This window comes from Acanthisitta chloris, unplaced genomic scaffold, assembly GCF_000695815.1.
Source record: "Acanthisitta chloris isolate BGI_N310 unplaced genomic scaffold, ASM69581v1 scaffold21939, whole genome shotgun sequence".
In the NCBI taxonomy this organism is placed as follows: domain Eukaryota; kingdom Metazoa; phylum Chordata; class Aves; order Passeriformes; family Acanthisittidae; genus Acanthisitta; species Acanthisitta chloris.
In genome coordinates this window covers 7,459-35,000 of record NW_008691128.1, presented here as the reverse complement: position 1 = coordinate 35,000, position 27,542 = coordinate 7,459, and the positions used below count along the sequence as shown (strand labels likewise).

The 27,542-nt window shown below is 38.6% G+C and overlaps 1 protein-coding gene across 1 annotated transcript in view; it reads right to left on the bottom strand.

Annotated features, from left to right (window-relative positions):
• Window positions 1-21,349, bottom strand: part of ZFHX4 (zinc finger homeobox 4) — a gene marked incomplete at its 5' end in the record, with an annotated part of 23,218 nt that extends 1,869 nt beyond the window's left edge. The window contains 6 exon segments of the mRNA XM_009082133.1: window positions 6,162-6,618; window positions 6,819-11,746; window positions 12,581-12,698; window positions 14,575-14,775; window positions 14,927-15,060; window positions 21,210-21,349. Of these exon segments, the coding sequence (XP_009080381.1) occupies window positions 6,162-6,618; window positions 6,819-11,746; window positions 12,581-12,698; window positions 14,575-14,775; window positions 14,927-15,060; window positions 21,210-21,349 (5,978 nt within the window).
• Window positions 21,350-27,542: the final 6,193 nt, after the last annotated feature.

Genomic DNA, 27,542 nt, shown 5'->3' with positions numbered 1-27,542 from the left:
GTGGAAGTCAACCCAGCTCCACTGGCAGGATCGGCTTTATATCTGTAGAAACAGCACTCTCCTTTTTTGTTCCTTTTCTTCTGTAGGCTTGGTAGTAGATTATTAGAAAAGAAGCATTAAGCACAGTGAGAATGCTTCCCTCTAATTGATACTTTGAGAGATCTCTACTTTGTTGTTCATTTTAACTAATTTTTATCGTGCCTCTGGGATGATATAACCCACACATCTTTCACCTAAGAAACCTGGTAATTATAGTGCTCACTACAAGTAATTAGATCTCAAATAAAAAGGAATATTTATCCAAATTGCTGGGGGAAAACACAATAATAATAAAGAAATATATTTAGATAAGTAAATATCAACAGGAAATGATCATTCACAAAACTAACAGCAATCAGGTCAATGCTATTCATTACCGGGACACCGCACAGCTTACATTTTCATTTTTGAGAGTTTGAACAGAGCTTTTCTCTACTGACAATCAGGTCAATGCAGTCTTTGCTGGGAAATAAGTGTAATAGCACTAAAGTACTTTGACACAGGAACGCTGCTGTTCTCGGTTTACTTGAAGCATGCAGGCATGACGTCCTCCACCTCATTAGAGAAAGCAACCTAAGGATGGACTGGTTCTGTCTGGAGGGTGCATACACACAAGAAGTATGCCTCATAACTTAATGGAAGAAATCTTTTCTCCTTTTCAAGTACCAGATAAAGAGCAGTGGCTGGTAACAGTCTATTAAAAAAAGCAACTTCTGTGAGATTTATAGTTGGACAGAAAATTAAATGATGGCACAAGGTACAAAAGGCGACTGACGAGGCTGTACATTACAACCATTGTCACTTTTTCAGGCAAGTAAGTTTGCTAGAGCAAAGAGCACACAAAGTGTGTCATGCACACAGAACTGTAAAAGTGAAGCAACATCAGGAACAGTCTAGTAGTGCACAGATAAGAGAACAATAAATGCAGGTTCCGTAATGGAGGTTAGATGGGTATTAGCCACAAGGAAGCACTAATGGAGTGAACAAGAATGACGTTTAAATCATCAATATCCAGGTGCTTAGCATTACTTAGGAATAAAGCAATTAGGATTCAAAGGGAATAATTATCAGATTTAACAAAGAGGCCATTTGATGTTTGTCACAGTGTCATTACTCCTATTTAATGGTAGGGGAACACTAAGGAGTTAAAATGCATTGTGAGCATGAATTAGATAGTACAGTGAAACAAGTCACAACAGTTATAATTAAAAAGTGGGTAATTGCCAGAGTTACTGCACAATAACATTGAAGATGCTATTACTTGCCCCCACGCTTTCAACAGGAAGTAACAGGCAACTGTGTGTGGAGCCTGCTGAAAATATATTAAATGATAAATTGTATAGGTGTAGGTGGAAAATGCATGAATGATGCAGTTAGTGTGAACTGCTGCCACAGCTTTGTCATGGTTATTTGGGCTTGCCACCTACTTAGGATTTTTCTGATTTCTTTCCATTCTTAACCTCTTCAACCCTTGCACATCATGTTGTCTTCAGTCTACTCACACTGATGATGCCCAAAGCAGCCAAGATATTTCCAGTTTTTACAGATATTCTTTGGAATTTAGTTGAAACACAGAGTTCAGTTAATATATATGGGCAGGTTGCAGTAGAACTGTGAAGTTCACCTGGTTTATTGGAAACGAAATGTGGAACCAGGGGTTTCCAAAACTAAATGAAGAAAACCTGATGAAACTAATGCTTCATTTCCAGACATGAAAGATATAGGGTAGAAAATTCACTAGTCATTAAGAAATATTTTAATCCTGCTAACTCTTTGCCATGGTTTAACCTCAGACAGCAACCAAACATCACATGGCTGATTGCTCATGCTACCACCAACAGGATGGAAGAGTGAATCAGAAGGGTAAAAACTAGGAAACTCATGGGTTGAGATAAAGGTTTGAGATAAAGTTTAATAGGGAAAGCAAAAGCCATGCACACAAGCAAAGCAAAACAAGGAATGAATTCACTGCTTCCCATGGGCAGGAGTTCTTCAGCCATTGCCAGGACAGAAGGGCCCCATCACGTGTAATGGTTACTTGAGAATACAAACACCATCACTCCAGATGTCCCCCCTTCCTCCTTCTTCCCCCCTCTTTCTATACTAAGCATGATGTCAGATATGGAATATCCCTTTGGTCAGTTTGGGTCACCTGTCCCAGTTGTGTCTCCTCCCAATCTCCCATGCACCCCCAACCTCCTTGCCAGCGTGGCAGTACAGAAAGCATAAAAGGCCTTGGCTCTGTGTAAACTCTGCTCAGCAATAACAAAAACATCTCTATATTATCAACCCTGTGTTCGGCACGAATCCAAACATAGCCCCATATTGGCCACTGTGAAGAAAGTTTGCTCTGTCCAAGCCAAAACCAGCACACTCTTTTAAGTGACTATCAAAGAGGAGAGACTTCTCTTTTACTTTGAGGAATAGGAGGACTAAAAATATTTAAATGAATCTGCTACCAATGGGCCAAAAGCAAACAGAGAACAGAATTTAGTGCCCTAATAATAAGGAAAGTAATTGCTGCTGAATCAAATTTCTCTCTTGATAAGATTTCAAAACCACTAAGTACATATTACCCAGTGATGTGTGCATTCTTGGAAAAAGCTGCTGTGAATCTTCAAGGCAGCCCAGGCTTAAGTGATGTGCAAAGAACCTATGGTAATGATGATGACATTAAAAGGTTCATAGAACCAGTATTAATAGCTAGAAGCAAGATGAAGCAGTAGTTTTCTGCAAGAGATCATAGGCAAAAACACAAAGCTAAAAAGAAAAGAGAATATGAATTTTTAAGAACAGCTGAAAACAGCATGTGAACTCCTCTATCTACAGTCACCTAGAAAATAGGGAGCTTGAAGAACAAAGATCAGCTGAAACTAAAATTCTGTCTGAATTAGAATTCCACCAAATAACTCCTTATTAGGAACTACGCTGAGCAAACACAGCAGTAAATCTGAAACCTTGCTCAGCATTTGATGCCCACAAGATGGTAAAATTACATTACCTAGAGAAATATATTCCACAGGTGAGAGGATTGTGACGTAATCTCAGAAGCACACAATAATTCTGACATTGAAACACACTTGTTTTCAAACAAAATAACTGAATTGCTAGTTAATGCATACATTCATTCAGAAATTAAGCTATCTTATTTTGCCAAATCTAATAATCTCTGCAAATAATGGTCCAGTTTAAGCATTATATAAAGATAAAATGAACTGCAGTTTGAATAATTCCATCTTTTGTGAATTAGCATTATTTTCAAGTGTAACTCCAAATATTGAATGCAAAAGAGCCTAGCATTTGGCAAAATTTAGCTGAATTTTCTATATTTTGGAAACCCATAAAAAATACTGAATGTGCAAAATTAAACTGAAATCTCTCATAAACCTGTATTAACTGGTGAAACTAATTTCTCTCTGGCATGAGTAAAGAGAATCACAAAAGAGAGTTTTAAATATGTTTACAGTAAGTTTCACTAGTTCCTGTCTTAGCAAACAGCAAACATATTCTTGCAAACTGACAATCTTACTAATGTTAACTGTCCCTTAAACAAACATGTAGGACAGAATGAATCTGCTTTGCCACAGAGAATAGTTACAAACCCTGTAAGCATCTGTGAAAACGGGTAAATATTTCATTATAAGAGAACCCAGTGAGGTGGCTTCTGAAATGCATTTTTGGCATTGGGTCCTATAGAGAAGAAATGACACACTTGCAGTGGAATTCACATGAAGTAGACTTGACCTATAGGATAGTGAGTCACTGGGGAGTTAGCCTCAGAACATCCTCCATGCAAAGAATGATGCAGAGCAATTGACCTGCTGGCTGAGAATATGCATGCTGCTAGAAGAACTGTAGCCACAGAAAAGCTTGCTTGGAAGCCTGTTTCCAAAAAGATACTTCTTAAACCATTCCTAGCATCAAATATGGATGTGAACTATCAGACATAGCAGGGTAGAAAAGAAAATAGAAATGGGTTAATTAGGTGCAGAAAATACTAGTGTCGAGAACATACTGGAGCACATCTGAGTGCATTACTGTTTTTCTGTGATGAATGATTAAAATAATATCCTTTTTTTTTCATTCACTATGACTGCTCCATTATGTATCATTAGGGAATGGAGATTTATGCATGCAAGTATTTGCCAGGCAACAAAAAGGGGATGTAGGGGCTATTTAGCATATGGCAGAAGAAGAAGTTAACAACGAGATTCTAGTAGCTAGTTTACACAGTGGGCTTTGCCCACAATGGGCTAATTAACCTTAAGAAGATGCAAGATGAAAGAGGGTAAAAATCCATCTCAATTGGCAGTGCACTGTGCATGCTATGGTACTAATGATTTAAATTTATCTCAAAGAAGAGATATTTGGTGGAAATTAGAAAACTTGAAAATTGAATTATTATGGACCAGTTGGCCTGTAATAATGCTTTTTTGTATTATTAACAGGACAATTTACAGACTCTGAGGCTACATTGCTACTAGTGAGTTAAAGGGTATCCAGGAACATTTCCCAGAAACAAACCAAACCTTCGGTAAAGTAAAACAGTAAGAATAGTCACTGACAGTGTTTTGGCTTGGGCCAACTAGCCCTCTCCTAAACAACTCCTGAGCACAGCCAAGAGTTATCAGGAGTCCATGACCATTCTCCAGACTCATCTCGTATGGGAATTTCCTGGTTTAGAGAGTAAAAGAATATATTTCCAAGTAAATTTCATTTAACAGTACAGACAAAGCCTGAGTATTCTGGAGTCCATTTTACCTGAAGGTCAACCTAACCAAAGCTATTTAGCAAGGTTATATAGAGAAATCATATCTATAATTTTAATGAACAACAACCAGCCATTTTTGGACCTGGACACTGTATGCCATTAAGAAGGAAATACAGCAACTTTATATTTCCTTTATATGCACTCTCTGTGCCAATAACTGTTTGACAAAAGCCAGAGGGCACTCAGCCAGAGACTCCATTGTGGAAGGAAAGCCATTCTGATCCAATGAAGAGAAAAACAAGATGTTTTGACCACCACTTAGGGAAACAATAACATGATCATCATCAATCAAAGCAGACCTGGGTAACAGAGAAGACATTGCTACAGTCTTAGTACGTCTAATAACACTGGTGATTAAGCCTCTTCTTAACTTGCCAAAGTGTGTTGCTTTCTCAAGCAAAGTTGAGAGATCAACAGCAAGTGGGATTACTGGATAAAATGAGGTGAAGGGTCTTAACCAGCTTCCTAACTCTGCTATGCACATACTTGATATGAATGTGCAAAGTAGAAGATGAATGGGAGAGCTTCAATCTGCAAGGCTGCACTCACAATGAACCCTGACTGCAACACTGGAGACTAATACAAGAAATAAATTAGGTTCATTCTTTGAGGACTAAACAAATCATGCTGCAGAAAACTTGATTCCCTAACATCAGTGAAACTTATTGCAAGAGGAAATGCCTTCCAATGTGAGCAAAACCCAGAGTCAAAAGAGACTCAAAACAGTCAGTAAAACAAGAGTTACATGTTCAGTTAAAAGAGCAAACCCAAATAAACAGTACATATCTGCAATTACTTTATAAACTCCTGGAATTTGGATTACAATGAAACTGCCATTACAAATCATCTTCAACAAAACGCTTCTTATCTTACCAGGCAATTATTCAGAAATGTAATGGAGGGTCTTGGGCAGCATTTTATTTTAAATATTTCTTCTGGATTAAACAACAGGTTGGACTGATCTACTTTATGTAGATCAGTTACTTTAAATATCTGCACACAAAAAATTGACATACAAAATTCTCACCCAGATTTTGCCTAAAGGAGCATCATTCAAAACAAACAAGAAAACATAACAGTGCTATAGATATATTGCTTTTGTTACAGAAACCTAATATAGGACAAAATCATTTCTGTAAATTTTTTTTTTGAGAAATCAGAGCTGTCATTCAGGCTACAGCAATAATTGAGAACTGCACTGAGTGCACCTCATAGCAGTACTTTTTAGCTACTCACACTAGTGCAACAAGCATGATATAAATGCATAATATGCTGTGTCTTAGAAGGGTATGGTGACTATGCAAGATGATGCAATTAATAAAATGAGAAAATCATCCCCTTATAGACTTACTGTTTGAACTTTGTGGAAATCCAGGTAAGGAGGATGGACCATTCATTCCAGGCAGAAGAACAGGAGGAAGGCCAGGGAGTCCTGGATAAGCTGCTGGCAAACTGATACCATGAAGAGAACTGCTGTCCATCATGCCTGGCTGCTGTACTGTTAATCCTAGCACATCAGTAGCCTTCTTTATGCGATCCAATTCTTGTTGTGCCATCAGCTGTCTAACTGTTGTAGGAGCTAAATAATCTTTCTCCCGATCTAGCTGACTTCCCACAGTTTCTCTCACTTTTGTAATATGTTGTTTGGAAAAGATGTGATCTCTTATGGACAAGCGCGCAGAATATTTCACACCACATAGAGAACATTCTGGCTTTGTCCCGTCAGGTCCAGTCTGATTTATCATGAATGGCTTCCCTATGTTAATTTTGAATTTCTTTTCTTTAGCCCGGGCATTCTGAAACCAGACCTGGACCACACGTTTGGGCAGGCCATAATATGTTGTTTGGAAAAGATGTGATCTCTTATGGACAAGCGCGCAGAATATTTCACACCACATAGAGAACATTCTGGCTTTGTCCCGTCAGGTCCAGTCTGATTTATCATGAATGGCTTCCCTATGTTAATTTTGAATTTCTTTTCTTTAGCCCGGGCATTCTGAAACCAGACCTGGACCACACGTTTGGGCAGGCCAATCTCATTCTATTCCTGCATTGTTGGAGTCCTGTAGTCACTAAAGCAAGCCTTGAGAACTTTAAGCTGAAGGTTACTCATTTGTGTTCGGAAACGTTTGTGGCCTGGCCGATCACTGTTTTTGGATTTAAAGGGATTGCTAGCTCCAAATGGGTTAGGTGAACTTGGATCAGCTATGCTTGAAGTTTCACTGCGATCGGCATTATCATCAGGGTCATCCGTAATGTAGTAACTTTGGTCATGATCACCATCTTTTTCACTAAAGTGTATTGAAGGGCTTGTTAGGGAAAAGAGAAATTTATCATCAGTATTCTCATTTGTAGGTGTAGTTGCTGCTTTTGGTAGTGTGTCATTCACAAGTGTTTTTGGTTCTTTGGGGGGTGATGCAGGTTTTGCATCCCCTGAACTGCCAGTTGTGCTTTCCATTTCATTGTTCCCCTCATCCCCTGTTGTGGCATCGCTAATTGCTGTATTAATTGATGAAGTCTCATCAAAGTCAGTCTTGTTTTGATCATATCCAGAGTCAGCAGGAGGGGCATTCAAATTTTCTATATCCTCACTAGACTCTGCTTTAAAAGAAGAAGGACTTAAGAGGTTCTTCGGTGACATTTCTGCAGTTTTGCTAACAGGGGTCGATACAGTGGAGGCTAATTCATTTTCACTTGATAATTCAGTTTTTGCCAATGACAGTGATGGGTAATCAAAAAATATGTATTTTTGTGGACTTTCTCCTCCATCTTCAGTTGATATCAAAGGACTCGGAGGCAAACTATAGCCAGCCTGTTTTCCTTCATTCCAATGTCGAGAGCGAATGTGACTTTCTAAAGCTGATTTTGCTTTAAACAGAGCTCGACAAAATGGACACCTTTTATGGGACTGGGCTGGACCAACTGCCCGGAATTGTCCCTTTCTTTCTCGGGCTCTTGTGTTCTGAAACCAGACTTGTACGACTCTCTTTTTCAGTCCCACTTCACGTGCAATGTGATCTAGCATCTTTCTGGTGGGGTTGGAATCTAGTAGGTACTTTTCATATAGTATTTCCAGCTGTTCTGGAGTAATTGTAGTTCTTAAACGCTTATCACGATGTTGATCTTCTCCACTGTTTCCTCCCTCTTTCTCACTACAGTTATTGTCTTCTTTATCATCTAGTTTTCGTTTAAGGGAACCAGAAACTGAAGCAGGATGTGCAGTGTGTGATGACCCAGTCTGAGGTGGCATCTGAGCAAGAGAACTATTAAGTAACTGCCCAGTCATCAAAGGGTTATTGGGGTCAAATATCATATAGGGCATGTCCATTGGTCTTTCTAAAAACTGTGAGTGAAGAAATTGGTTTTGGGCTGCTAGGAAATGCATGTGCTGGTGCTCTTGCCAAAGTTCTAGAGTTGGAAAGGCAACAGTACACTGATCGCATTGGTACTGTAATAACTGAGGAGGTAGACTGTTCTGTAGAGAAGTCATTGAAATTGGTAAAGGACTGGAAGGAACAGGTGTGGTTTGTGATGCAGAAGGAGGTCTCCCTACTATCTGTGATTGCTTTTGTTGTTGTGGTTGAGAAGCTGAGGGCTGAGGGTCAGAAGAGGTTACTGGAGTCGACTGGACTGGTTTGGTGCTCTGGGAAGTTGTATCTGTTTGCTTAGAGATGGTTTCATTTTGTTTTGGTTTTTCTGTGGACTCTGGTTTAGGAGAAGCTTTCTCAGGTTCTGGTTTGGGTGATGGAATCAAAGGAGTACTAGAACCAGAGCCAGAGCTTGCTGCAGTAACTGTCAGGCTTTTTGATGAGTCATTTTGGCCAGAAACTGTACAGTTCTTATACACTGTTTGATCAGAGGCATCCATAGAGTCTTCAGTTTGACTTTCATCTTGAGCATCATCATCTTCATCTTTATAACACTGCTTTTTTTGGTGTGTAATCAAATCAAAAATCCTGGGAAAAACCACACTGCACTTTTTGCACTGATACTGCATGTTGCTGGTTCGAATATAACGCTCATTTGTCAGTTCCCTTTTCTCATTGTCTTTAGTTTCAGCTTGATTTTCATAACTTTTGCGAGCTTTCTGTCGTGCATTTTGGAACCATACGACAATAACTCGAGTAGGTAGGTTAAGTACAGTTGAAAGTTGTTCGATTTCATCATCCTTTGGATAAGCATTTGTGTCAAAGAAGTCTTGGAGGACACGAAGCTGGTAGTCAGTAAACCGAGTCCTGGATGATCTCTTGCTGAAAGATGCATCAGACTTGTAGGGTTCTACAGCTGAAGGTTGAGGATCTATTCTGATATCTTCCAATACTGTTATAGGAGGGTTGCTGAAGTTGTATGGAGAATCTTTATTTCTCTGTCGTTCTTTAAACAGTGTATTACGAAACCAGTGCTTGATAACTTTCTGTGAAAGACCAGATTTCTCAGCCATTTCTTGGATCTGCTCTTCACTTGGAGAATTGTTAATATCAAAATAAGCCCGCAAGATTTTTAACTGGTCATCTGTGATTCTTGTACGTGGACGTTTGAACTGAGAGTGCCGCAGGAAATTGGGGTCTAATCCTAACTGCTGCTGACAAAGCTGGGTAAGGTCTGCAGATAAAGTATCCATTGGTGGCAGCTGGAGGGCGAGTTGAGGAGGCAACGCAGGATGTTGCACTGGCTGCATCATAATAGGAGGGAAAAGTGGGAGATCAAGCGAAACAGGAAGTTGGACTTGAGGTGGGGCTGATGGTGGTGGTGGTGGAGGAGGAGGTGGTGGTGGAGGAGGAGGTGGTGGTGGAGGTGTAGGTGGTGGAGCTTGCAACGGTGTGGGAGTTGTGTTTTGAATTTTTCCAGCCCCAGCTGAAGAAGGCTGAGAAGGAGTTGGAGGAGGAGGAGGAGGTGGTGGTGGAGGAGGTGGTGGTGGAGGCGGTGGTGTTTCTGGAGAAGATGGAGAAATTGGATAAAGCTTGTCATATGCCTCCCTGTACTGTCGGGCAAATTTTTCTAATGCTCCATATGGAAAAAACTGTCCATGTACATGTTCTTGATGACTCTTCAGAATAAGAATGTTGGAAAAGAGCTTACTGCACGTTCCACATTCCAGTTTGTCAGTGTTTTCACCTTCACTAGTCTTGCTTTTTTTCTGCACTTTTTGTCTGTTCTCATTGTATTGGATAACTAACTCAAACCCAAAGTTCTCCAGCAAAGCCTTGGCTGCATTCCCCCTTGCTCCAGAAGCTATTCTGGGTGGTGGGATGGCTGGTTCTGAGGATTTTGGCTTCTTCATATCTTTGTTTTCTTTTAGTCCTTCATTCTCATTACTAAATTCTTGCTTTGGCTTCTCCTGTTTATCAGAAATGTCTTCTGACTCCTTATATGATGGCATATCCTTTATCAGCTGGCAGTCCGTACTTACTAAGGTATTTTGCTCTGCTTTCATCAGCTTGCTACTTTGCTGCTGCTGCTTTTGGGACTGAAGTTGGGGTTGGGTGGATTGATACTGTTGTGCTTGCTGCTGCAGTATCTGTAGCTGAGTTTGGCCAACATGGTGCTGAGTTTGTATCTGCTGCTTCAAATCTTCTAACAGTGATCCTGTCATACCAGCCATTCCAGGCATACCAAATGTGGCAGAACCAGGCAAACCCAGATCTGGGCTTAAACTAAATTCTGTCCCAGGTATATAGAACGGGAAAAGGAACTGAGGCTGTTGAAATTGCAGCAGTGCTTCTGGTGTCATGGGAAAGTGAGGCAAAAAAGCTGGATTTAGAAACTGGGGCTGAAAGAACGCAGCTTGTTGTTGCAGTTCATGCTGTAGTTGCATTTGAAGTTGTGCTGGTGACTGGGGTGGGTGATGTGTAGGCTGAGCAGAAATTAATTCAGAAGCTTGCTTTTTATTTAATTCTTTGGCATCTAAATGTGTTTCTTTGCTGTTAACTGCTGGTAAGCTCATAGATTCTAGCATTCCTTGGCTGGGGCTATTAACATTCCCTGCTACACTATTTCCGCTACTTATATTACCACTTGGTTCTAATTTTGCAGCCCTTGCCTTTGTCTGATGAAGCACAGATCTCATGTGGATTTCCAATGTAGAACTTTGGCTATATGCAACATTACAAATGCTGCATTTGTAGGGTTTGTTGTCAGTGCTGCTGTTGGTTTCTTGAGGGACAGGACTCGATGCTTCCTGCAATACCTTTTTGAGTTTATGTAGGTGGGACACTGAGTTATAGTGGACCAAGAGAATGTTCTTTTGGGTGAAAGACTCTTTACACACTGTACACTTATATGGGCGAGATGGATCTAGAAATTTTTCCATAGTAAAATTTGGCCCTTTTCTAAAAGGTAAGGTCCGCTTTGGTTCTGAGCCCATATCATCTGGAATAGAGCTACTATCGCTTCCTACAGGACTTGCTTTACCTTCCTGGTCCATCTCATAATCTCTTTCTATTTCCTGTTCTAGTGCATGATCGTCTTGTGCCATACTTTCACTTTCTGCCCAGAGTTCACCATTGACAGGTAAAGACGCACACAGCTGCTGAAGTTCAGCTTCATTGAGTTCAGGGTGGCCTGCTTCCAAGTGTTTTTTTAAAGCCTGGAATGTACGAAAGCTACGTTGGCAAAGGCTACACATGGTAGCTGCCCGAATAGCATGATACTGGGAATGTATCTGAAGCTTCTGCATAGTCTTAAAAGCCAAGCTACAATGGTTACAACGGTACTTATAGACATGGCGGTCAGAAACAGACAGCTGTTGCTTCTTCTGCTGTTCATTTAGCTGATCCGTCATAGAGTCAGTGGTCTTTATATCTTTACTGCTGCTCTTATTCCAGTCTGGTGTTTCAGTAGATTCCTTAGGTGGCTTCTGTTCCTCGGTCTTAATTTCCATTCCAGTTTTTGATTCATCGTTCCCAGGGGTACTCTTCTCATCCACAGGACTTTCACCTAGTTAAAGAAAGTGAAGTGTCTTTTAAACAAATAGAAGAGAATAGCACATAGTCTTCATTTTAATCCTGTTTTCATCAGAAATCAAGAGAGGCACGTGGTATGCCATGTGTTGGCCTAGCAAAACATAGCAATCCATCTTTGTCCCAGAAAATAAAGCAGACAGGACTAAGAGGAGGTTAACAAAAGTAATAAAACCCATACGCAATGATCAGACTGGCAGCGGCAGCTGGCCCAGGAGTGGCATGGGGCTTCCCTCTGTCAGAAGGTAGGAGTTTACTTGTACAATGGGAGCACCAAACAAAAAAAAAAAGGAAATAAGCTAGGAAAGAGAGAAGGAGTAGAAATAGAGACAATAGGTAGAACAGATGATTAGACAGGAGGAGGAAAGTGGTCTGAGGACAGAGGGAGAAGCATGCTATGACAGGCAGCAAAATTTCCAAGTGCAGAGTACAGTAAGTGTCCAGGATCAGAAGCCTATTGGAAATGCAGACAAAATCACTTACCTAACATTCCCCATCAATGTTGAAAGTGCCACTGTCTTTTAGGACTGGGTCGGATGTTTTGGTTAAACAAGGAGGGTCACCTTCAAAGTGGCTAGGCACTGCTGTTTAATTTTACCTCCACCAACATCAAGCAGTCTGGTATACACATGCATTCCACAGCACTGCATGACTGCAGTCAGCCAAATTCAGACCCTTTATTACTTATATCTTTTTACTTCTGTGGCTATAAGGAAGCCAAAAAAAAAGATTCCCTTTACTAAGAAACAGGTAGTTTATTTCTAAATTGCCTATACCTAGCTTTTACATGTCTGAGGGTTTTCTTGCATACCTGGATATTTCCCAGATCCCTCAGCTGTAATGGTTGCAGGTGTGTCACGTTCAGATTTCTCTGAAGCAGCTGCTGGCAATAGCATACTATTGGGCATCATGACATCTGGTACAGGAACCTTTGAAAACCAAGAATAGGGCATTATTATGGAAAAAAGTCACATTATTTAAGACTATACAACAGTATGAAATTATAATTCAAAAGATTCACCACATCTAGATGAAAAACTGTCTGTACTAAATCAAGATCCTGATTCAGCCCTTGTTAATGGTTTCTGACAAACCACAAATCCAGAGCATCATGCGACCCTTGGAGAAGACTCAACTGAAAATAATCCATAATAAAGTGATGCTATAGAACTACATATACTCCATATTTCATTAGTCTCAATATCACCACAAAGAAGTATTTGTTGAATACGTAGAATTGTCAGATTTATCAGAAGAATTCTCCTAGGACATTCTCCAAAGACAGAGATGATGTTGACATATAGTCACCAGTCAGTTCTTGACTGAGGGCATTCTCCCTTTGCTTCACCTGTGTTGTTTTTAACACAAATACTGGCCTTTCCATGATCTTTGAAAGTAAACTGTATTTATTTCCATACAGAAATGGCATCTTATTTCCATTTAAAATTAGATTTGTCTAATGGAAAAAAATGTTCTAGAGATTTTAACAAGCCCTGGTTTTAGTGTATTTGTAATTTAAACATGGCGTTAATAGCATTCTCTCAGAGGACTAATGACTTTGAGTTTACCTGGGAAGTCTTTCAAAAAATAAATATGTAGATAACTATAAACGTCCAAGAGAACATAAATTTGCTGCAAATTGTATTTATTTTGTCATCAAAGGGTTCACTTATGGACAGAGCATATTAATGTTAGCAACAAGAACAATTTCATTTATACAGATTATGTTTTGCAGTCTCTTTTTCTGCAAAACATCCTCTTTTTTTTTTTTTTTTTTTTTGCTTCTCAGAAACAGTGGGACACCTCTCCAGCATCTGGAGAGGGGAGTTTTCAAAGTTGTTCCATAGAAAGAATCATGGAGAACATAAGAAGAATGCTAATGCTGCCCAGTATGGAGGGGGAAGTTTTTCACATTTTTCCAGTTTCCTAAAAGGTTTTATGAAAGTTAAATTTCTACTACATTTTCCTTGTTGTAGGCCAAAATCACATAGTCTGGCAGAGCTATCATTAGTAGAAAAACAAGACAAAGAAGAATCCCCAAGTGTGTATTTGCTCATCAGCTCGAAGCATGAGGAACCCTAAACATTCAGTCAAGAGCTCTTTCAATTATTTCTGATGTTTTTGCCACTTAAGTTGGGAATGAGATGATAGACCTACAACCACAACCTCCATATAAATGAAGGAGTCTATGGATACAGAAATAAACCCTTAAGGAGGTGGATCACTGAGATTTGCAGGTGCATTTCCTTTTAAAAAGGCAAGACAACCAGAGTCAGTGTGTCTTAGGAGGTCTGTTTTCTAGCTGATTTTATGCTGTAGTAACAAATACGTACTAAACCTGATTGTGTGTTTACTTACATAGTTTTGAATGGTTATTTGAATTGCTATTGTACAGTGAATTTCATGTAATATAATGCACAGTAGAGCTATACACAGGAATACTTCTATGTTTGGGAACTACATTCTACAGGGAATTCCTAATATTTTACAAACATAAGTCACAATACGTCTGAGACATGGATATTATTAGATCAAATTTACAGGTATGCACTTACAGGAATGGACTCACTTGACTTTTCCAAGGTTAAAGTCAATGAGGAATTGCAAGTTTTCTGCATCTCTGAAATCCACCTTCAGTCATTTTCCAAAGGGATATCGGTCACTGGCTGAGTGCCAGTAAGAGAACCTAAGAGTCCTGACCCACTCCCCTCCTCAGGCTACCTGAATACTATGTCACAACAAATACATTGCCCAAAGGCCCAAGTATGTTTCTGTAGCATGTGCATCAGTATTTGGAACACTTACTGTCATGAGTAGTTTCTCCACACAGTCAGGGGACACACTGTGCAAATGGGTCAAATGAAGCTGGAGATGCATTTTGTTGCTGAGGACATCTTGGCAGAGGGGGCAGCAGATAACAGGTTGCATTGAATGCTGTGACAGGACATGCATCTGGATACGGTTTGGGTCCCTACTATTGTAGTTACAGTAAGGACATTGATAGAACTGAAAAAAACCAAATTAAGATGCAAGCTATTAGTCACTGCTTTTTATAACTTGCTGATACTGCTATTTTAACAGCATATAATCTTTGTTTCATTCTTGAGTTATTTGAAAGAGTTCTAGAATGCAATTAAATTGCTACATTTCCTTTTACCTGCTCATGACAAAATTTATTGTCCTCTTGAGGCTTTGATTTTTTAGCTGCACCATCCTCTTCTTTTGCCAGAAGAAGCTGTTGTGCCCCTACCACAGTGTTCACTTTTGGTTCCTTCTCTGGTGTGACTACTCCTGTTTCAAAAACATAATTTTTAAGAACATGTTTCAAACTTTAAAATATTCTGTTTTACAAAGAGGCTCTGGCTTCAAAGGTCTGTATTGTATTTGAGGATTTTTTTGGTAAACTCTGAGGATTGAATAAAACAATGCTGGTAAGCACAAAGGTGAAAATACACTGTTATCCTTGATGGAGACTCTATAAATACATTTAAAAATGGACTCTACTGTTTAGATAACCTTAGGTTGCCTTTAAAGATTAATCAATAATGTTCTTCCTTTAGCAGCTCAGTATGAATTTGTGTATTACATTAAAACAAACCAGCTTTTGCTTAAAAAGCCTGTTTTCCAAAATAATTAATTTGTTGCTGTTTAATTACCCTCTCTCTTTTCTAAACTGTCTGAGCAATATGATTATTGTGCTGTTTTGATAACTCCTGCCTGGTTACAATTCTGAAGCAAAATACAGTGAGGCTTTAAAAGAAATACTGTGGAGAATAGGATTTCAGAGCTAACTTAATATTAATTATATACAAAGATCAGTCATTTGGGATTGCCTTAGATGTTTACACTCTGAATTTTTATAGTCTGGCATTTGTGATCAAAACCAGAATATAATTGTTTTCTATAGATAGTTCTACTATAAAGTATTAAATACTATATTTAATATTATGCCTGAACTAGCTGTGTAATGCGGCCCAGTCTTGCACACATCAAAGAAAAGAGTGCAATTCTAATTTCCCAGTCCATCAGAAAATTCTTTCCAGCGTCAATTTGCCAGATAATCTCTTCTGCTAGGCTGGATATTACAAGAGCATTGGGTAGGCATGTCACATACATCTCACGACAAACACAAAACCTCATTTACCAACCATTCCAATCTCATCATAGTGCGGCATCATCTGACCTTTTTTTCTGCTGTTTATTATGAGTATTTCTAATTTTAACTTTCAATTTTCACCATCTTCCAGTCAATTTGCAACTAAATTATTTCCAGGGTGAGGACACTATCACTGGACACTGGGTGCAAATACATCTTGAAATGCAATGAAGCTAAACCATTGATTGCTATCAGACCCAACGTAAATATATAGTCCAGGGGTAATCTGATTGTATGCTGTGCATGAAGATTTATCTTGATTTTTTTCAATCCACATAAGGTTCATATAAATGAACAAATTGCACCTCATTGCACAATAACCTAGGATTAATTTAAAAATAAGGTCATAGATGTTTTGGCAACAAAGTAAACATGAACAAAGAAAACACTTGTATTTTTCTGTGGACAAAACCAAGAACTTTTTTTTCATATAGACTTTGTGCAATATTTGATCTTACAGGAGCAATGTTAAAGTAAAGTAAAATAAGGAAACAGTTTTCAAGGTAAATACCAAACCCTCATGGTAAAATAACAAACAATTGAAAACTGAATCACTCAGGAACGTTTTCTGAAGGGCACTTTAAAAAAAACAAACAAACATATTTTATGCCTTACATATTTACGGTGATTTCCTCACACATTGTTTTTCATCCCTAGGTTGCTATTACTTCTTTTGGTGCAATTTAGACTAGGAATTTTTGCATGTTCAGGCTCAAATTAAGGCTTATTCCTGCCATATTTCTCTCTTTTAATGATCAATATGTCATCATCATTTTAATATCTGAACAAGTGGCTTTTCAGAGCCCCCTGAATTTTCACACTCTCAGGAATGGATCCTGGAGGCCTCATTTAGACTGCTCAGTGCTGGGCCGACAACCAGAAGGACTAGCAATGCTTAAAGGTAAAATTAAAATGATGCAATCATGTAAGACACCATATTATTACTAACTTTGCTTTATGATAACAGAGGACTCCTTGGCCTATCTGTATTTACATATTATTTAAGTGTCTAAACTGTGAGAATTATGGGAAGTAAAAAAGTGACATACTATATTAACAGAGAAAGGTTGCTTCTCAGGGTTTAGAAGGATAGGTTCAAATTATTAACCTGTCTTCATTTCCAACTGTCAAAAACGTCTGACAGTTGACTACTGTTTCTTACCTTTATCACGTGTCACTTTTAAAATGTCCCTTTTTAAAGACAAATGGGCCAGAATTTCAGCTGGTGTAAGTGAACACTGCAATAGAGGTAGCTGAATATAAAAACCAAAATGGAACCTACTCCTCACCTCATCATGCTAGATTGTTCTCAACAGGTTGTTACAGAAACTAGGAATCAAATTCTGCCACAAAATTTACTTCTGAAAATACATTTAACTGTGTTTTGGCAGTGGTATTTAACTGCAAGTGAAATTTAGCTTGAAGTGCACCCTGTGTGTGCCTGGGCACACACAAGGTTAATATTACACATCATCTTCCACCACAGGATGGAATAACTTAATTACTTCAAAGGGCCTATAATAATCATGAAACACATAGTTCTTGTTTCTATAAAAACAAGGGGGGGTTTTGGTTAAATTTTCTTTTGCGGTTAATATAATAAAACCGTAGAGTTATAAAACACCGTGCTGGGGTCAATAAATGCATAACAAAGCACAGCTTTTTACTATGTTTACTATGATGTTTATATAAACTGTTGAAATTTACAGAGGCTTTGTTGTTTTTGTTGTCGTTGTGGCTCTGGATTCATTCAACTCTAAGCACTGTTACTTCTTACATGACTGAAGTTACATCTGGCCAATAGTAACTGAGTCTGTGACTTATAGTGAGCATTGAAAAAAAAAAAAGGGGGGCTTGAATTTGCCCTCTGGCACAGGGGCATCACTTGCCCTGCACATGGTGAAGACCAAACCCCCCAAAACACAGTGTACATGCCAAATCCAAAAGGAGTCTGGCTCCTTGGATAATGGTCCAGCTACTACAGCTCAGTCCCTCATCTTGCTGTATCAATGCTCTGATTTCTGTGTTTAATTCACTGTTTCAAGGAGTTTCCATAGGAAGGCTGAACAAAGTTATGGTCTTATAGAAAGGCTACTGAAGGAGGAGGGAGAGAGGAGATAAAATACGGCCTTGAGCATGCCATGTAGCACTTTTCTCATAGCTAGATGTTCCACTGGCATGCTATTCTTACCAGGCAGTTGTAGGAAAATACTACATTCAGTTGTTGTTCATGTTCCAAATACTGACTTTTTATTCTTGAGACACGTTATTTGTTGGGGTTTCTTTTCACAATTGTGAAACACAACTGCAATTCATTTCATAACATAAAATATGCAGCTTATTTTAGATGAATAATATAATCTCAATACATTTAGCTCAAAAAAATAAGTTTAATTACAAGTAAGTGCCACGAAATAGACTAGTCAATGATTGCCTGTCAGTAACAGAATTATTTCACTTGTGTAAGATTGCTAGTATAAAAATGATGTAATTCACTGCAGTTCAGATGTCACCAACTTTGCAACATTTTTGAAACCCCAAAATAAAAATAAAAATTGTTTGTGTGACTAACAAGGAGAAAGTTAATAAAGTACATACACTAGCAAGAAAAAAGATCCTGGAAAAGCCATAATCAAAACACCATTTTCTTATTTATGAATCTTTGTATTTGATAAAGATTGCATAATTTAAGACTTCTGACACATCAGATGATGTTATTCAGCCTCAAAATAATTCTAAAATTATAATTACTGGTAGAGTATTCTTTCTAATTAGAGTAGAATGAAAGGATAATTTTCATTGCAATAATGAAGGTTAATTTCCATCCTTCCTCATGTTTACTACCTTATTAAAAAGTGCTCCCCTTAGCCATGGCAGAGACATATTACATTTTCAATGCAAATGTATTAATCTGGATAAATTCCATATTAATTCTTGCACTGCATAGAGCTGTAATTTGGATTATAATTAATCTAAAGTGGCACTAGATTTAAATGACAATATAAATGAGGCATTAGTAGGCTTTTCTATTCTGAATGAATATTCAACAAATATAACTTGCATATTGCCAAGTCTCATTTTGAAAGCTCTACTCCTTGAGATAAGGTAAGCAATACAGCACAACAGCTTACACAAACATACTGTTACTAAATACATGTTAATCCTTTTCTTGTCTAATAGATTCTATGCTAAAGAGGGGTCACACCACTTTCCTGTCTAACTTGTTAGTATTGTGATTAATTTATTGGTTTTCCTGAGATTTCTTTGGCAAGACTTGCAACACTCAATTCATGAGACAGCCCAAATTAACATTCAATTATACATAAGCAGTTATGCAGTCATTAGAAATACTTGTCAGCTGAGTGAAAATTAAGATGATGGTCTGAATGTTAGATATGCAGAATTAATTTAGATTAGGAAAATAAAAGTTTCTAAAAGATTCAGGATTTCACAGTACAAACTATTTTCTGCAAAGCACAAAGGCAATCATGTATTTCAGCCCTTGTTTCCATATGAATCTTACTGCAAAGTTATTTGTGTAATTGCTGGCACGGGAATGCAGAACAATTATGCTGTTTTTTTGTAGTGCACCCAGTAGGCATCTGGATATAGGTTTGTCCTAATTAAACTTGGCCCTTATGAGTGGCTAATCCTGATGGAATTTTGAGAATTCCCCTTCAGTAATTTTTTTCTAGATTCCGTATTTGATTTTTTTTTTTTTTTGCTGGAGCTTTAATACCGCATTCTTTCTTGAACAACTACAAATGGACCTGCCTAAGAAAAAGAGAGCGCTGATTAATTCCCTGAAGCGGCTCACACTCTCCCCTAGGCAGAGTGTATGGGAGGAAATGCAGGCTGCAGGTGGCTGTCACCCCTCTCCTGGGGAGTGTCCAGGCTGGCCCCTGAGGAGACTGCACAGGAGTCAGCCTGGGACCATGGCTTTACTGCACTGCAGACAGTTTTTACCAAGTCAGAGAGCCAGTCAAGGGGAATATATATTTTAAACCACAACACTGTTTCTTGCTCAACATCTTCCTTATCATCATCGGCCTTTCCTCAGTCTCTTTATCTCAAAAAATAAAGCGACTGAAGAGCAGTCGAGGTTGTAAACTGTGATGAGTAGTGACCTTAGCATGTCAACAAGCAAACTTAAAGGAAGCTTTAATCTTTAAGTCAGTATTCTGAATTGACTTGGCATAGAAATGTCCATCTACAATATTTTTTTGGAAATAAATCCGAAAATATTTAATATGTAAAGAGAAAATTGCAGTACGGGAGAATTTGGGTGCTAAGAAACTCCTATGTAAAATGGTATTTTCTCTACAACTATATGTCTTTACAGATAATACAACCTCCTTTGTATGCTGCTGTCATTGGCATACAAGAAAAAGATATATGACTACCTGAAACTAATAGGCTTCAACCTGTTTCAGCACTTCTTCTGCTTGAGTGAATCCAACATAATGTAACTAGGTATAGCGTGCGGCAAAAGTAGCCAATGTAATATTCATTGTGACCATAGATTTCCATCTCATACATAAAAAGCACGGGTGAAGTCACTTATTTGCCAAATCAAACACAGAAAAAGCCTTGGGTATCTACACCAGATGCTGGCCCTGGGTTTGTTTGTGCACAAGTAAATGTCATGACATAGGGGTTTTGTTTTCAAAGACAGTAGCTTTCATTACTGGGCTTTGTCTATTCCAGGAGATCAAAATTACCCAACCCATAATCCGTTTTCAATGATATTTCCTCTTTCTTAGGCTGAATCATCTGTAAACTTTTTCACTGGATTTTGTGTATTTTTTTGAAAATGCCTCAAATAAATGCCCAGGAAGAGGCCGGATTCTTGGAGTGACTGATCAGAGAGCAAGAGTAAAAAATAATAAAAAACCCTACATTCTTTGGGTTAAAAGGGGGGCAAAACCTGATTGAAGAAAAAAATTCAAGTGGTACCTAATCCCATGCTTATGAAAAATTAATATGCCATCAGAGGAATCACAAGTACAGCTAAGATTAATGAAAGGCGCTTAAAAAATTACAAGCACACAAACTGATTTGATTAAAAAATAATCTCACTGGTCGTCCTGTAATATTCTTCAACTTATCCGCATCTATCCTGTCAGATGGTTATGATTAAAAATAGGTCAATGGGAGGCTACTGATAGAAATCACATGCAAAATGCACATGCAATGAATAGTAGTGGGAATGTCCAGACAGTTTAAAATGAAAGAGCATTTCATAAGTTAAAAAAAGGGGGGAAACAAAATTCTAGCATCTTACCAGAGTCTTTACTAGATTTTTTGCCTTCACTATTGTCTCTCTCACTTGAGTCTTTATCATCAGCCACAGCCACTGATGCACTTTTAGCAGACCCTTCTGTATCTTCACCTTGTTCTTCTGTGGACAAACACAGAAAACACCTTAGAAAAGAAACTCAGTGACCACTTAATAGCAGTTAAAAAATATGTCCTGTAATAAGAACTGAGCTAACAGAGGGTGGCAAAACAGGAGAAAGAAGGGGTGGGGGAAAGAAAAGGGAAAGAACAGCGCTTTAAAGAGGTTGGCATTAATTCCAAATAATTTGCAATATTTCAAAATCTGACTGTGTCTTTACCAGAATACCTGCTTTCCCTCAGTGTGACAGATTTAAAGCATGTCATTTCATATTCTTGGGCTAGAAATGATTTGTGTTAAAATACACACGCACACATGCACACACACACACCCCACAGGCTGGAACAAAAGCAAGCACATGTAAAAATGCACCTTGGAGCCAAAAAAAAAAAAAAAAAAAAAAAAAAAAAGGGAGAACTCAAATATAAATCCTATTAGTGCAGCAGTATCCCGCTAATTGCAGTAAGTAAGTATTAGGTATTAGGTACTGTATTAAATATAAACCTCTGGCTTTGCGGGAGAAGTCTCAAATTTTGTCTCCAGGGGGAGCCATTCAGGATAAATGATGCAACTTGGTGTATGGCTTCTGAGGAAGCAGCATTACCCACACCTCACTTACGTGTTCACACCAGCTAGATTACATGGAAATCTTCACAGTAACTCAAGCCCATTTAATTATTCGGTAAATCTTAGCTATGCTGCTACTGGTGGATTAATCTGTTTATGCAGTTAGCTTCTATGCTGGGGCTGTGTAGCACTAATCCGTGAAAGGCCCACTGTTCCTTTTCATCCTGTGATCATTTGTCTCTCACTGTGCTGATGTCACATTTTAATGAATTTTTAGCAATCTGAGTAATGCCAGATAACCAGACTTGCAACTCCCTACAGCACAGCATGCTGTTTTCATTGCAGCACACACACACACACACAAAAAATAGAAATCATATTTCCCAGTTCAGGTAGGAATTATATAAATTAGGAGGTGAAGGTAAAATGGGATTCGAAGCACCAGGCCGCTCGATTTCATAAAATCTTTAATGACCATATAAATTAACCCTGGAAAGGCAAAAGGTCACAGACACACATTTGCATACACTCTTCTATTCACTTTTGATAAGCAGAGCTTTTATGCAGGGAACATGATACAATTAACCCTTCAGGAACCATACAAAATGCAGCTACCGACATTTTAAGTGTCAAGCATTAACTGAAAATTACACACTGCATAAAATTTTCATTGTAAATGCTATAGTGATTGAAAGGGGAAATAGTGGCCCTCTTCGCACCCCATGTTTTATTAATAACATTCTGACAGCCGAATGAAATATCCTCTGTCATATGTAGCAGCTGAGCACAAAAAAAATTGCTGCTTATTGCCTTACTTGCCAGCCATACACTGAAACCGTATGCCTAGGCAAACAACCCTCAGATCGATGTGGCAAACCTATCCGATTCTCAGCTCTTTGCAAAACCTTTCTTTTGTAAACCAGAAGAGAAAAACACAGCTGCAATTTTGGAAACCAACCTCCCTCCCCCCCAAAAAAAATCTCAACCACAGATCAATGTGTTTTGCATTGACATCGAAATACAATAGGTTAGGACTAAGCATGCGTGTCCACTTTTTGGAACAATACAGGGAGAAAGATGGTCCCTGCTTTTACAAATAACTGCATATTAAAAAAAACATTTCCATCCGAATGGAAAGCCCCTTCGTGCTCTGTGAGTGCTCTCCCCCCTGCAGTCCCCCACCTCCTCCCACAACGATAGCTAATCAAACATGGTAGGCATCCCTGCCACAGCTGGAAGCAGGGCTGTGTTTGTCAGGGTGGAGGGGAGCACGGCTCGGGATGCTGCGAGCCTGTGATCATGCCTGGCTCAGGCTGTGCTAATGCTGAGTGCACACACAAGGCTCGTATCCAGTGTCAGGCCCCATGGCCTCACGGAGCCAATGGCAATCTCTTTTCGACTCATCCTTGGGAATGGACGCATTGCTTTTTTTACTAGATTTACTGGCCCAATCCCCCTGGGCTGGAAAATGAAGTGTCAAAGTGCTACTGAGTGTCCTTATCTTGAGGGGACATAAAATTGTAAGGGCTATCGTGGCACACATTAATAAAACATTGTGTGTGTGTCAGGCAAAGAGAAAGAAAATTATGAAGGTACTAAAAGAAAAGCTACAGTATCATCTGGGTCTCATCAGACAATTTTTGCAGGGTGCTCTCCTGTTTTTCTGGTATGTGTTTTAAGTGTGAGAGAAATTCCCAGACATGTTCTCCTATACATCATCGTGGTGTCTGACCTCAGCCTGACCCTGGCAACAGTTTGAGAAATCTGAATGTGAACAAAGACTCTGTGTCAGCAGCAGGGAGAGATTGTGGGATAGACTTTCCCCATCAACTTAATCGCAAACAGCAGTTCTGAGGCCATAACTTTACAGGGCTGCACCAAGCCACAAACACATAACCTTTAGAGGTGAAACTGCCCCCCGCTCCCCACCCCCTCCTTCTGTGATTTTTCTCAGTCTTGTGGTGCTCCCTTTGATGTAGCAAGGCAATTAGCTCTAATGTTCAAGTACTGCAGACCTGTTTTATGGTTTGGAAGGTGAGAGCTGTTTATTACAGGTAGGCTCCTGGGGGCCATAAAGGCTTTGCAAATTTTTAATCATGCAAAAAACTAATCAAAATGTAACTTATACACACCATAAAAATTAATATCATTATTATGCATGGTATAAATTGCCTGCCTTGGCTTTCAATGGTACTCACTTCTAGAAAATACATTTGGCATTCATTTCAGAAATATGTATGGCATTCACTTCAGAAGTAAATTTCATAGACAGAAATGATAATACAACCTCTCCTAGTTTCCTTCAAAATTACAGAAAGGCTGTCTGAGATTCATACTGTCACGACATTCATCAAAGGGACAAAATGGAAATACAACAGCTCTAACTTAAAAGCAGTTAGCAAATTACCAAAACAATCCCTAAGACCGTTCATCAGAACAGATACCGAGGATATGTAACTAAGTGTGCTATCAAAGACATTACATGCCTGTGCCAAGATGCAACTAACATCTCTTTTTAATAACATTTTTGTTCTTACTTTATATGCTAACCAACAAGGATGCTATTCAGAAACAAAAATGTGATGGTCCCTGCTCAAAGACACAAAATTATGAATTATTACGAATCAACAAAACACAGTACGATGGTATTACAGATTCCAGAGCAAGTCCTGATGCTCTGTTTTAAATTTACAAGAGTCCTGCTTATATACATTTACAAATATCAGCTTTGAAAATTAATAGAACACCCAATTCAAATGTGCTTTAATGGCTTTAATAACACTATTGCAATATGATATTTTATTCACACCTGGTTCTATTTTGTCCAAATGTTCAAAATTTCTTTTGATGTTAGATGTCTTGAATTTAGCCATTATCAACCTTTTTCCTCACAACTGGCAGAATTAAACACAAAAATGAGGCTATCAGCAGTCTGCACTAAAACTAAAATAAGGGAAAACAAAATTTATGTATCAGAGGTAATGTTAATCAGATGATATTGTATATTCCATATTCTACAACATATACTTTAATATGCTAATCTACACTCTCAGGCCCTAATTCTATACTGATTTTATGAAGCAAGACTTTCCTCAGCCCAGTGAAATCAAGATGTGTGATGACTTCAATTGCAAAATTCAAGCCTCAGCCAAAGGTGAATAGCAGGCACCAGCAGCAAAATTAGATGAATGTTCATACATAGGTTATAAAAGCCTGACTTACTGTGATTCAGTTTAAGAAACAGACACATCCACCATAAAAAAGAGAGGGCATAGACAATCATAATATTTTTTGAAATGAAATACTTATTAGTTAAAATAAGACACGGCCTAGTGAAAACAATCTTATCTAATTTAAATGAATTGTGATAATCACAGAGACATAACAATCACCTTTCCCTCTGTTTTATCAGAGACGTTTCCCTACTGATGAGCAGCACTGGGAGTTTGTCTTCTAGTCTATTTTAAAAATGTATCATTTTCAAGGGGTGGTTTGAGTTGGTTTGGGTTTTTTACATCACTGATACATCAATTAACAGCCAGTAGTTCCTGTTTTGGTCCTGAATTATTTCATTGTTGTTGTTGGTATCCCTTTTGCCCTCTCCAAATTGCAAGTAATTTCCTAAATAAGGATGATCTACTGGTTGTGGGTGAGTAATTGTGGTTATGAGAGAGAAAACAAGATTAAGCAAGTGTTTGTGGCTGAGGGCCGGATGGATGGGGAACAAATAAATCAATTGACTAAAGTAGTAAGTAAATAAATATGAAATGAGAGAGAGATTCCAAAAAATAATTGGTGTTTGTTATTCAGTATGTTCAATAAATAGCTGAATCAAATGTACCAGTAAGTGTCCAGCACAGGTACATCCCAGGTTCCACTGGTTGAGCAAATGGCTTATTGAGATTAACAGTCTGGATGGCAAGGTAACTAGCAAAGGATAATAGTAGGATGGATTGGAGGGATAGATAGACAATAGATAATATAGAGCAAGGAAGAACAATTGTAAAGGAAAACAAAGAAAAACCCATAGACTACACAAGTGAAGAAAAAGTTAAATCAAAGCAGGGCTTGTGGATTTACTTCTGGGTTGTCCTAGTTACGCTACTTAGTTGATAAATTCTCCCTGACTTCTGGATTGCCATTTATTCCCCCAAATATTCCAGAAAGTATTTGTTCTATATTCTGGCTGGCCTTGCAGAGCATGAGTGAGGAACAGAACTCCTAACTCATTCAGGATCTTGACTGCATTCTCTAGTGGTCATATTTCATCTTCAAACAGGATTTCTAATTTTTGCTTTAGGGACTCAGGTGAATAACAGCACGAACCTGTTAATAACTGTTTCTAATCACTGTGTTATATTCAAAAGTATAGCTGTTAGAAGGCTGGACTTCCCGCAAACAAGCCTATAATTAAGCGATGATCGTCATATTGACCAGAAAGCACTAACTGGCAGTTAGTATCAAATTGTACCATTTTGTTTTGTGGTGCATCATTTGAATTTTTATAGCAGTCTAATGCATCTCATTGAAATGTATCACTGTGTTAGAGGAGGCCGATTGCAAAGCTGGCTGAACAGAGCAACCCCGGTGGCTCCTTCCCAAGGAGTGTCACAAATCACACACGCTTCATCCACCCACTCCACCCAGCAGCCAGTATTCCCCACTTGCCATGCTCAGCCTCACCCCTCTGGCTGCTGGAGAGAGACAGCTCTCATGTATCCTACTTCTTTTGCTTCTTAGCTTCTGAAGGTAGAAAACATTCATTGTCACCAGCTAATCTTCCCAGCACTTTATTATTTCCTAATCTAGTTTGGGGATTTTTGTGGTTTTGGCTTTTGGTTTTGGTTTTTCTTTTTTTTTAACTGTCGTCTACTTCCAGCTGCTGGAGATGGAAAAGGAATGTTCTCCCCAGAAGTTACAGGGGTGTAGTGTCCTTTACAATCCTGCTGATGAGCAAGCTCTCCCTCCCTCTCATTGCTGGCTGGGATTGCCTGTTTTCTAGTCTCCCTCCCATAGTCTTAGAGTAAGTCAGGAAAAGAAATATGTTACTCTGATAATGGTGCAAAATGGGGAAAAAAAAAGTCGGTAAGCTTATGCTGAGCCATACACATTTATCAGAAAATAGGAAAAATTGTGGTTTGTATTTTTGTTGTTTTATTTCTGCATTAATATTTTATCAAATATTTTGCAAGAGGCGAAAGAAGCATATGCTGACAAAACCATTAACAAGAGAATGTCAGCTATTCAGAATGAAACTCGGCAATGTTTTCCAGATGTGATTGGAGATGTACAGTTAATCATTTATTATGCAGAAAGGGATACTTTTCTTACTTGGCCATCTCTAGAAAGGCATTGAAGCATGAAACTGTATTGAGAATAGTCTAACTTTTCCAACTGATCATTACGTTTCTTTTGGCTGCCATTATGGTTCATAGAAAATGCTGTTTCCCCCATCAGCATACAGCATGAAGAGCACTAGCATTGTCTGGATTGAAGACTAAAACATTTCCATCAAGGTTATTTAGAAAAGAAAATTAAACCTCATCGTTAATTCCTATTCAACATGCTGGATACACCCTACCTAGTTTCAGGCACTGCTCTCAGTTTATTCTCCATGGAGGGAGAGACAGGTATCTTAAAGGCACAGCTGAC